This window comes from Arachis ipaensis, chromosome B03, assembly GCF_000816755.2.
Source record: "Arachis ipaensis cultivar K30076 chromosome B03, Araip1.1, whole genome shotgun sequence".
NCBI classification, from domain to species: domain Eukaryota; kingdom Viridiplantae; phylum Streptophyta; class Magnoliopsida; order Fabales; family Fabaceae; genus Arachis; species Arachis ipaensis.
In genome coordinates this window covers 13,800,141-13,811,804 of record NC_029787.2, presented here as the reverse complement: position 1 = coordinate 13,811,804, position 11,664 = coordinate 13,800,141, and the positions used below count along the sequence as shown (strand labels likewise).

Genomic DNA, 11,664 nt, shown 5'->3' with positions numbered 1-11,664 from the left:
TTTTGTGGATACACTGATATGTAGATACCAACACAAAATCCGCAATCCGATCCGATTAGTGTGCGGATCCGATCCTATCCGAAAGCCTTGTGGATCGGATCCATATCCGTAATTTTCGAATCGGATTCGGATAAATACAGCGGATATGCGGATCAAATCCGATCTATGAACACCTCTACCAATACTTATTTAAACAGACTAGTAAGCTAACAACTAAACTAACCTAACTTAAGTTGGTTAAAAAAGATTGAGGAACTATAGATTGTATTTTATATTTTCAATTGAAAAATAAAATTGAGAAGATCTATTTTTGTTTGAACTTTGAACAGCAAAACATTACTGAATTCAGTTCGATCTAATAAAATTCTGGTAAAAACTGAATACATGATTACATGTGAAGTTCATAATTAAAAATTGTTTGATGATAGTTTAGTCAAATATATTAAATAATTTAACCACTTTTAACTATCAATTATTTTATAAAAACAACTTTATGTGAGTCTCTGCTTTGACAAAATGACAAATTAAAAAATCGTCGAAGACCCAAAACCGATGGGTCGAATGGTATCAGAATTGAATTTAAATTTTCTAAATTTTAAATTTTCACCTTAGAAAATAAAGTGTAATCTCTCATTCATAAATTATTTTTTTTTCATATTTTTTTAGTCCCACATATGAAATAAATAATGAGTTTACATTTTATTCTCTAAAATAAAATTTAAAATTTAAAAAATCAAAAAGCAGGTTTTTTAAACCAGCGCCAAGCGCCAATACAACGTCGTTTTGGATTAAAAAGAAAAAAAAAACACAAAATTTACGAACAATTTCCTGACTCTGAAATCTTCTTCTTCCTCTCCCAGCCGTGCTCTCCTCCTACCCAGCCGCGGCATTCCCCCTATCCGCCGTCGTCCCCTTCCTTCGCCGGTGCAATCTATTTCCGTTTTCGATTTCCTCGCTGTCGCCTTCTAGCCACCTTGTAGTCGCCATCGTCGTCGCTGTTCCCTGCCGCCTTTCAGTCACCGTCTTCTCCTCTCTCCCAGAAGCCTTGCAATCGCCGACGTCGCCTCCCAGTCCTCTGCTAAGCCTCTCCTCGGCTTCTCAGTTCAGGACTTTCCTCAGGTAATATGTTTTTTAATTTTTCAGTCCTCAATCCGCTGTGTTAGTTGCTTTGTTTCCAGTTTTTCAATTTGTTGTAGTTGTTACTGCTGTGTTTTTGCCTCTCCTTCCTCCTCCCTCTTCGGATCTTCCTCCATCTCTGCTCATAACTTAGCCGCACTTTGAATTTCTCTCGTCTCCTTCCTTTGCGTACTCTCTCTCTCTCTCTCTCTCTCCAAGGCAACAACCAGCTACCACGCACATCTCTTTCAGCCTAATCGATTGGAGAAGCTCACATTATCCTTTTCTTTTCTTTTTTTTTTTTCACTGTTTTTGCAGTTTCGAGTTCGATCATGTCGAAGGACAAGGACTCTACCAATTTGTCACGCACCTTCAAATACCTCTTAGGTTTCGATTTAAATTATTGTTTCTTTTTTCAGTAATGACAATTTAGCAATGTGATTTTAGTTTAACTGGAAAACATACATCAGATTTTAGTTTAACTGTTCCAGATTTTCGTTAAAATAGTATTGCATTCGTTCTTTCTTTTTCTGGTGCTACCTTACATAACAAGGCTTGCTGATCTTCTTTTCTCGATGTGTTGAATGTGGATATCATGATTCCAGCTACTCAATTCTTGTCAAGAGGAATTCCATTTATATTCAATACATGGATTGTAAGGCATCTTACACAAGAAGACTATGCGGTAAATCAATTTCTATTGCTGTTTACATCTTCTGTGTGCAACTGAGTATATGTATGTTTGATTGTGTTCATCTTTAAACTTAGAAGCGGATTCTCTTTCTGTTGTGATGTATACATGTGCTTGATAAAATTTGCCACCGGCAGTGTTCCCTATCATTTACTCAGATTAGATAGCTTTAGCAAATGATTTTCATTGCTTATCTGCTTCTTGTACTTATGTTTTGGATGATCAGTTGTTTTGTTTCTGTGTTTCTTTGATGCAGCTATATGCAGTGCAGTTTCATCTGTTTGTCACATGTGTTTTATTTCTTAGTCGGGAAGGCTTCCGGCGAGCATGCTTGCGCATGGAAATGCAAAGGTGATCCATCATGCATTGCTATTTCTGTTATGTAGGAAATTTTGCTAGAAACTTTTTTCTCTATTGAGTTAATTTGGGTTCCTTGCTTCAGTTAGGGATAGTGCAGGTTCCATCCCTATGGTGAGAGATTTGCCAGTTCTTTTAGTTCTCTTTGATTAGGTTTATCTGATCTATGTTTTTCAACTAAGTGGATTTAAGGATGAGTCTTAGGCTGAGACCTGCAAATGCAATGTTAGTTTAGAGCTGATTTTTATGATGCTATGTATGAACTATATTGTTGGTCAAAGGAAGTGTTTGTGATCAAAGTTGGTTTTGCATAAGGTGAAAGAACTATGGAAAAGTCAAATTGATTCAATTAACACTAGGTTATATCTATCTCTTTGATTGTATAGAATATAGTATTCCAAAAATGTAGTTTATGGAATGCAAATTAAGCTTTATTGCTTTCATTAGATTTTACGTTCTTAATTTAATTTCCGAACGCTCCTGATCAAATCCTTTTATCTTATACATTTTTCATTTTATAGTGATGGCAATACAAAAGATGTTGTGAAGCTAATGAAAGTGGTGTGGATGAGTTTCCCGCTTGGAATATTTATTACAATAGTGGCATGCTCTTTTGTTCTATGGTTGCAAGGCCTAAGTTATTCTAGTTCACTTGGGCAAGCTGTGTTGATCAATGGTAATCTACTTGAGCTTTATGCAATTTATACTCATTTTTTCTTTTGTCTTTGTGTGACTATTTAAGGCTAAGCTAAAAAAAAAACGTAGTTAGAAAACCCTAAAGATAAAGCCTAACTTTACTGGAGACATTGATTATTCATGATGAGAAAAAGAATTCCATAATCTTATTTTTGTTCAATCCACATGTAATCAAGCAGCCTGGAATAACTCTTCAAGCTATCACACAATGTAATCTTTCAAATTTAATCAATTTGACTTGTTATGTCAGGTCTTGCATGCATTTTGGAGCTTTTAGCTGAGCCTTTGTATATTCTTTCACAGAACTTGGTCTTGCTTGAATTAAGATTGATGGTTGAGACAGTAGCTACTATTTCACGATGCTTGACAATGTACTTTCTACTTGTCAAGAAATCTCAAATGGTAAGAGCTTATTTGTATTGTGCTACAGACTTTGTCCAATTTCCTTATCATAAGCATAATATAGTCAGTGCTTGACAATGTACTTGCATCCAGTTTGATGAACTGTAATAATGATTTTTTTCAAGGAGAAATAGTCTTCAAAGCTTATGCTGTTAGCTGGATGCATAGAATTGCTATTCTATATTTCTGGTCAGCATATCCTTAGAAATATGACTGATTTCAGAGTTGACTGACCATTTTCAGGAAAAACCAATCATATTTGCATTATCACAATCTGTGTATGGAGCCTGCTTATTTATTGGCTACTGGGGTTATCTCATTCTTTTCAGCAAATTCAAATGTTCTTACCTTTTCCCATTCAGGTTAATTTTTGTATACCTTTTTTCTGAGACTTAAATATGTCTAGTTCTTTACATGGTTGGTACCGGCCGCTTTTGTCATTTTCTCTTCTAGAAGATAAGAATAAATAAGATAAAGGAAATTAAAGGAAAAATGAAAAAAGTTTTGACTGTTAATGAATCTACAATTAGGCACTGGCAGTTCAAGGAGATGATTGTATATTATCTTAAGAACTGAATTGGTACTGTCCTATATAATTTTTCTGGGATTAATTTTCTGATGTAATCTTTGGTAGAGTGGATTAAACTTTGTGTATTAAATAGCAACACAATTATCAAGGCTTGGTAGATGTAATCACTTGTGTAATTTCATTGTTGGATGCCAGTAATATTGTTTATTAGCTTATCATTTGATTCTCTGAGTCACTTCTTGAACATGGATGAGTTTGCCTTTATTTCTTTCATCTTCTGAAATTATAAATGTGTGTATAACATGCTAGATCTTTTAAAATTATCGGAGAGCCATGGTATTTGCTAGGAACTTATCCTTGAAATCTTCAGTGATTATTGACATAAACCTCTCATTTACTAAGGTTGAACTATGTTATTCTCTTCTTGTACAGTTGTACTCATTTGCGTGCCTGGATACAATGTTTTGCAGTGTTGCAGCATAGATAATACTATTATTAACATCTAAGTTGGTTTGATAGAATGGGATAAACTTTCATAGTGATATGTTTACTAAGCTGTTCAATGAAAAGGTTAATCAAATTATTTATTATTTACGTCAGATTATTTAAATGTAAGCATACATTCTATAATTATCTCAAATTTTTGCAGAGAAGGAAAACTGATTGACTTTGATAAGCAGCTGTCCAAGATGTGCATGTTGTTTACCTTTCAATCTTATCAAAAGTTGATTCTTCAGGAAGGAGAAAAAATGGTGCTTGTGTGGTTGGATACACCATATAATCAAGCAGTATATGGTCTTGTGGACAAATTAGGTCTGAATTTGGTTTTCATAATTTGTACCATTAAACTTAATTGCTTTTCCTAATTTGGTTAAGAATGTTTCTTATTTTTATTGAGAAATAAGATTGATTTTCTCATATTCAATTTTAAATATCATCACCTTTCAGGTAGCTTAGTGGTGAGACTAGTCTTTTTACCTTTTGAAGAAAGTTCATATGTAACCTTTGCAAGGTCTGCTTCAGGTTCTATTTCTCTCTTGTTCACTCAATATTTGGGCTGGAAAACCTGAATTTCTTCCTTTCTATTTTTTTTTACCTTTTTGCTTCTACTTTACTCCTGCTTTTCTTCCCCTCTTGTTTGTTTCTTTGCATTATAAATGTTATACTTCATTCCTCTCTCCTGAATTTTCCTGAGTAGTTATATTAGTTTTAGTTGACCATGAGACTTATTTCCCTTATTGTGATTAAATATAAAGAAATTGATAATCTGAAGTCAGTATTTTTCATCAAACAAATAAGTGGGATGAGCATGATTATATTGTTAGCACTATATTAATATTATGGGGGACATACTTATTTTCATACGTAGAACATTCATTTAGTCATAGATGTGTAAAGGCTTACATGGTTTTAATCAGTACTCTTTGCCATGAAGATCTTGGCCATTTATTCATGGCAATGTAAGCATATATTGTCATGAGGTTTTTGTTTATTTATTTAATATTTAACTAATATATTTTATGTCAGATTCCTTTAGTATATAATCATGATGTTTGCTGTTTTTGTACCACTAACATAGTGTTCTTTTCTTTCTTTCTTTTTTTTTAAAAAAATATAATATGCTCAAACATTGTTTTGGCCATTCTTGACAGGACAATATCCAGGGAAGAGCAAGAAATTAGGAAACTGCTTGATGGAGTCCCTCAAGTTAGTTTTGTTGATTGGTATGCCTTCTCATTTAATTCCACATTGAAATTTTGTCCCAGATATGAGTTCCTTGGTTTTGCTTTTCTTTGGTTCAGTAACAATAGTTTATTTCTATTCCTCATTTGAAGAAGTTTTCCTTGGCCGTGTGTGTTGAGTGGTTTCACATAGACTGCTAAAGTCACACAAACTGTTGGGAGAAATGATGTTATATCTTTCAGAATAGTTGACTATAGTTGTAACTAGTACTAGTCTAGACAATGTAAATTAATGTTTAGCCATATGAGATGCTGCCATGCCTAATATCAGGTTCATTGTTAAAATGTTCTATTGAACTATGATTTTCTCTTCTGTATAAGCATTAGCAATGTTTGGTTTGTGAGAGTGAATAAAAGAAAAGAAAAAATGTGATGACCAAAGAGTGAGTCATTACAATTGGGTGTTGTACATCGCTATTTATCAGACTATAAATCTTTGACCCATTTTCCTTGGAAATTAAAATAAATAGATGTATAAAGGAAATTAAAGAAGGGTCTATCCATGGGACTAAAATTTTCTTTTAGCTTGTCTTGAGTCTACCCTGGAGCCAACACTTTATTCCATCTCAAGGAGCCTCTTTACATGAAACTGAAGACAATGTTTTCCACATAGTGAGAGACATCTATAGACATATAATTTGAGAAGAATAATATGTAGCTATTAAGAGTTGTGGCTATAGTTGTATGGCAAGCTTTACTCTTTTCATAGCTGGGAATAGATTTCAACTGCATGTTTTCCCCTAAATTTCATATTCTAGTCTTTACCTTGTGGTATCATTGTTCTTTCCAGGCCTTGTCTTTATGGCATTTGGTCCAAGTTATTCTTATTCGCTCATTAGATTGCTGTATGGTGAAAAATGGAGTGATGGGGAAGCGTCAACTGCTCTCCGCTACTACTGCCTTTATGTCATTGTCTTGGCTATCAATGGTTAGTGATTCACCTTGTCTCTTGTTGCTTAGTTTATAATAATCCTAAAACACATTCATGGTTGGTAGCAGAACTTGCAACTATCTATCCTATGTTTGTTATTCTTCACCCATTATTATTGGTTTTGTGATTGGTGTTTGGGGCTCTACTTTCTAGATATTACTAAGTGAATTTTACAAAAAAAAAAAGACATGACTGAATGATAGTAGATGTATTGCATTTATTGTTTGCTACTAACAACTGAGGCTGATGTATAAACAGGTTTGGGAATGGGTATAACATAAGAAACCTTCGTTTAGTTTTTGTATGCTTGAAGGAAGATCATTTCTGATTAGGCTTGCTGTATCACAAAAATATTCAGTTGGGAGAAAAAATTATTTTCATGGAATGGATGGGTGCTTGTATGTTGAAAGCTGTTTAGGGACAGGATTAGCATAAGCATCACATGGATATTGGTGAGATTAATGAGGATATCATGGTAGGAAATGAAACTTGGATTAATACTTGACTCAGGTAAGACTGAATATCAAAAGAGAATTTTAGCATAAAACGTGGGATTGTGGGAGAAACTTTTGATTTCCTAAACTTTGATAGATGTTAACCCTAAACCCATTACCCATTTAAATCCATATGGCATGCAAGTTTTCTATTCTCAGTTAACTTGTTCAACTAGTGTCATTGCCACTTTTTATTTAAAAAAAGAAAAACTACCTAGTAGCACTGCAGCTAAGATTTACTTCAATGCCTAATGCCTATTATGCATATTAATCCAGAATTGCATTATACATGTGCTTATTTCCTTGTATGTAACAAGCTTGCTACCCTGCTGGATAAATTCCATACTTAAAATTATGATGTTTCTCTCCTTGCTTCAGGAACATCTGAAGCCTTCTTGCATTCAGTTGCAACAGAGAGCCAACTAAAGCGTTCAAATCATTCATTAGTTGTATTCTCGGTGATCTATGTAGTTTTGAATGTCCTGCTAATAAGAATAGCTGGGGCAGTTGGCTTAATTATGGCAAATTCTCTCAGTATCCTTCATACCTTTGGGTTGCTGGCTTAGCAATCCTATAGTTGTTTATTTCAAGCTATTTAACATTTTTTTTCTTTCTTTTGTGATGTCCAGTTGATGCTCAAATATTACAACTATTATTTACAGCCAATTGTTCAAATGAAGGTTAAGGGGAAAATTAGATCTTAAGGAGAAGTGGGGTTATTACGTAAAATATTTAAAGGTGAGGCTCTTGATCACTGGAAAAAATGGGTTTACAGATAGAATCAATTAAAGTAAATATTCTATCATCTGTTATGTTGTGGGTTTTACTACCACAAGATGATGTTAAATCAGATGTAACTGTCTCTATGCCTAAACTTGCAACATGCTAGTCTTCTAAGTTGTTAATGCATCTTAACAAGAAGCCTAGACACTTATTCTGTATAAGTAGCTGAAATTTTGTGTGGTTACTATTTTAATCATTACTAGAATGCAAATACAATCAATACAATACTGTAGGACTCCTATAAGTGTTCCCCATGTTGATCTAGCAATTTTGTATTATACTTGTCTATTTTTCTTGTTTAAGTTGCATCATTGATGGGAAAGAAATGTTTTCCTTGGTTTCTTGACTCAAACATAGATATGACCTTGAGGATTTCATACTCTGCTGTATTCATTAAAAATTATTTCAAGGTATGACTGTTGGCTTTGTTTTTCATGACCTTAATTTGATCATATTTCTGACCCAGGCATTCATATCATACTTGTGTATTTTTTTTTCTGTCCGCAGGAATCTTCCTCATTTTCATTCTCGAGCTGCTTGCCTTCAGGATGGACTTTTCTGTTAATTTCAGGTGTAATCACTCTCATTTCTGAGAATATATTTCTGGACCAAGAAAACTTCTGGCCAACATTCATGATCCATTTGTCTGTTGGGCTGGCTTGCTTCTGCATTTCATCTTATGTGATGTATATTCTTTCTTCCTACTTATCATTGTTATCTTAAAAAGAGTTCTAATAACTACTGATAGACACAATAGTTTATACTAGTTACTGTCTGAATGTACCCATTTCTGTCTTTTAGCTACCAACGGGAAAAACCGTTCATCAAAAGGATTATTCGTTTTCGTGATCACTCAGACTGAAGATTTTTGCAAATTTACCTGTATGGTAAGTTTTATATCTTTTTAACAACTATTTTCTTCGAATTTATCCTTGGACATGACAAATAACTATTTTCCTGCAGGCAGAGGAAAGAGCATGGATTACCAGGTAGTTTTCTGTGGCATGATATGTTTACCCATGCCAATAGAAGAATACTAACTATTGAATCTGATTGAGCAGTTTGTAACAAAGAAAATTAGTTGGTTTGTTGAGATAATAACCAAAAAGGAGGAGAATGGAACCGTGGTGGATCTAACTCGCTGACTAAAATTTGGTATATTTATCCAGCTTCTTTGTCCTTGATTTTTCTGTAAATTAAACTTTTGAATTTATTGATTGAGAAATGACAAATGTTGTGTGACTATATCTGTTGTATCTGCTTTATCTTCATTTAATTTTTGTGTTATGCTGCACATATTGATATGCAGTAATACACAACACAACAAATGTGGACCTGTAAGGCTACAAGAGATTATAAATCGAGTTAACCTTCTAGCCAGATTCAGGTCAGTTGAAAACTAACTAAATGGGTGTGCTACTGTGCTCACATTTTCTAATCTGATACGCTAAAAATATCGTTCCACCCCGTTTTATTTGTACGTATCACACACTCAAATAATGCTGAATTGCTGAAATTTTGAATTAAAACAAAACTTAGGAAATTATCGATTGTTTATCCAATATACTTAGGGCTAAAAGCCTGTGGAATGATTAAAAATCAATAGAGTATGGTGAGTATAGGTGAAAAGTGAGAGAAAATGAATAACATACAAGGGAAAATGGCCAACTAAGAAACCTGAAAGTAGTGAAGATTGATTGAGGTGTATTTTATATCGCCGCTTTATTTGATGTTTGTGGGGATAAAATTTGTAGCAATTATACTAATCAGATGAAGGGGAAAAAACAAATAATAAAATTGAAAACCTTCAATACCAAACAAGAAAAAATGAAAAGCTTAATCGCAATTTATAATCTAAAACGTGAAGATAGCGGCGGAGGTAATTTTCTCCTCACTGATATGAAATTTGCTACACATCACTTTCCAAAAACGAAAGAATGGAAAATAAAATATTTATGAGGAGTAAGCTTTTGATTAAGGTAGGGTTTGAACATCTGGTTTTTGTCCTAGGAAGTAAAAATGGAGATGGTGCGAGAGTAAGTAAAAAGTAAATACCACAGTTTTTTTGTTTCTTCTTGTTAGAGTCTTAGAGATATAAAAATTAGTTTTAAAATTTTTACTGAGATAGTCTCTCGTAAAAATTGGCTTGAGATAGATTTTTTTTAATCTTTTTTCTTTTACTGTCTCTATCCCCTTCTCCAAACAAACAAACCTCATTGTAGCAAATGGGATAGGGAGAGAATCTTAAAAGTCAAAACCAATTCGCAAAAAGCAGAACAGTGATGAAGGAGACGGTCAGAAAGAAACAAAGGTTATGATTCATAGGACACCCACTCTGCCACGAGTATGTTGGTTGGCCTCCATTGTCACTAGAAACGACCAACAATGGTAATTATAAGCTTTGAAAGCTGAAGAAAAGTTGAAAATAGCATAGGGGGAAAAATATGAAGCTTATTATTAACTTGTAGACTAGGCTTCCATAATGGACGAGTATCCAACAAAGAAAATAAGTATAAAGTGAGCTCCATTTTCTTAAACAACATTATGCTATTTTTTGAGTTTTCATCTTTGCTTAATAGGTTGGATTCCTTGATGGACATAACGACATTTTGAATTTTATTATTTATTTTGCAATATTGATATTGCAACCTTTCATAGCTATAACTATAACGCATGTTTAGGAAAACACAAACACGAAGATTGAAATCAGAGAGAGAAAAAGAAAATCGAACTTTTGGTGCCCATTAAGTTTTTCAACTTTCTTATGATAATAAGTATTTTTGTCGTTGATTAAGAAAGAGTGACAACATTTTAGCGGAAGGAGGGAGAAATGGTAAAGAAAATCTTTGTTCTTTATTTCTACGTAATTATTGAATACGGGAAAACAATAAAGGGGAAAGAAGAGTGACACCCTTTTGGCGATGAAGTCAAGCCTTCCACAATTTTCAAAGATATGAGAACCTGAAAAATCCAAAAATTACGATTTGGAGTGTCTTTTTTTTAATTTCCACAATGAAGTTATCCATTTCCCTTCTCCCACAAACTAGTTTTGCATTTTGATATTTATTGTAAATTTGCGCTAGGATGCATTAGTTAGATTGGTGTATATATTTCATAAGAAGATTAAAATATGAAACAAAAGTGAAATTATTCAATCTCAAATTCAAATATAATGCTTGTATGAGTAAGCTTAAATGTCATGCATACAAAGATACAAGAACAACAAATTTTCTAATTACAAGGAAGTATTTATTTCTACGTTACATGAAAAAGATATGACCTATGGCCTGCAACCCCTATATATTATTAACCAAAAACATCAACATGAAAAGGAAAGTTGAAGAAATATCAATTTTTTTTTTTTTGGGGCTAAATTATGTGGAACTTCATTGAGAGATTGAGGGGCAATTTCCCAAAATTCTCCTTCGACTTTGGTTCCGATTTCCTCTCCCCTTTGTCCTATTACTTTAGAAGGAGTAAATCATTTGCTTGTCTATTTTCATATCTCTTCACATACTCACAACTAACTAGCTAGCGGTGCACTCCAAATATCGAGTTAAAGCATCTTTTTTGCAACAAACACCCTCTATGAGTGTTGATTAAACATGACATGCAATCATGATTATGGGACCCTTTAATCTTAAATTCTCTTCCAACGTGTAGGGTGTAAATAGGCGTTTGTCTTCCAATAATTTCCAATATATATATTTAATTTTAATGCATTAACAATTTACGTGTATTTAATTACATATTACCACATCAATAAAAATAATTATTTTTAATAATTAGCGTATAAATAATTATCTAAACGAATAAACATGATGGAACGATGCTGTAAAATTATTTACATTATCAATGCATTAAAATTAAACTATATAATATTTTATTTAAAAATTTACCCACACACACATATATAAATTTAT

General features: G+C 33.2%; 1 protein-coding gene across 7 annotated transcripts in view; it reads left to right on the top strand.

Moving 5' to 3' along the window:
- LOC107629719 (protein RFT1 homolog) overlaps positions 781-11,664 on the top strand; it is an 11,552-nt gene continuing 668 nt past the window's right edge. The window contains exons 1-18 of one of the 7 annotated variants that reach the window (XR_001618021.2): positions 781-1,119; positions 1,435-1,503; positions 1,722-1,801; positions 2,064-2,158; positions 2,686-2,840; positions 3,111-3,262; positions 3,506-3,624; positions 4,441-4,604; positions 4,740-4,814; positions 5,444-5,515; positions 6,324-6,461; positions 7,337-7,492; positions 8,099-8,151; positions 8,249-8,427; positions 8,543-8,628; positions 8,705-8,730; positions 8,803-8,896; positions 9,051-9,128. Coding sequence is in view for 3 of the 7 variants with exons in the window: in XM_016332585.2 (XP_016188071.1) it covers positions 1,449-1,503; positions 1,722-1,801; positions 2,064-2,158; positions 2,686-2,840; positions 3,111-3,262; positions 3,506-3,624; positions 4,441-4,604; positions 4,740-4,814; positions 5,444-5,515; positions 6,324-6,461; positions 7,337-7,492; positions 8,099-8,151; positions 8,249-8,427; positions 8,543-8,603 (1,554 nt within the window). In the remaining 4 variants the exon portion in view is untranslated. Of the gene's footprint in view, positions 1,120-1,434; positions 1,504-1,721; positions 1,802-2,063; positions 2,159-2,685; positions 2,841-3,110; positions 3,263-3,505; positions 3,625-4,440; positions 4,605-4,739; positions 4,815-5,443; positions 5,516-6,323; positions 6,462-7,336; positions 7,493-8,098; positions 8,152-8,248; positions 8,428-8,542; positions 8,629-8,704; positions 8,988-9,050; positions 9,838-11,664 lie in introns of those variants that run through there. The other 6 variants (XR_002358864.1, XR_002358863.1, XR_001618020.2 and 3 more) reach the window with 6 other exon arrangements.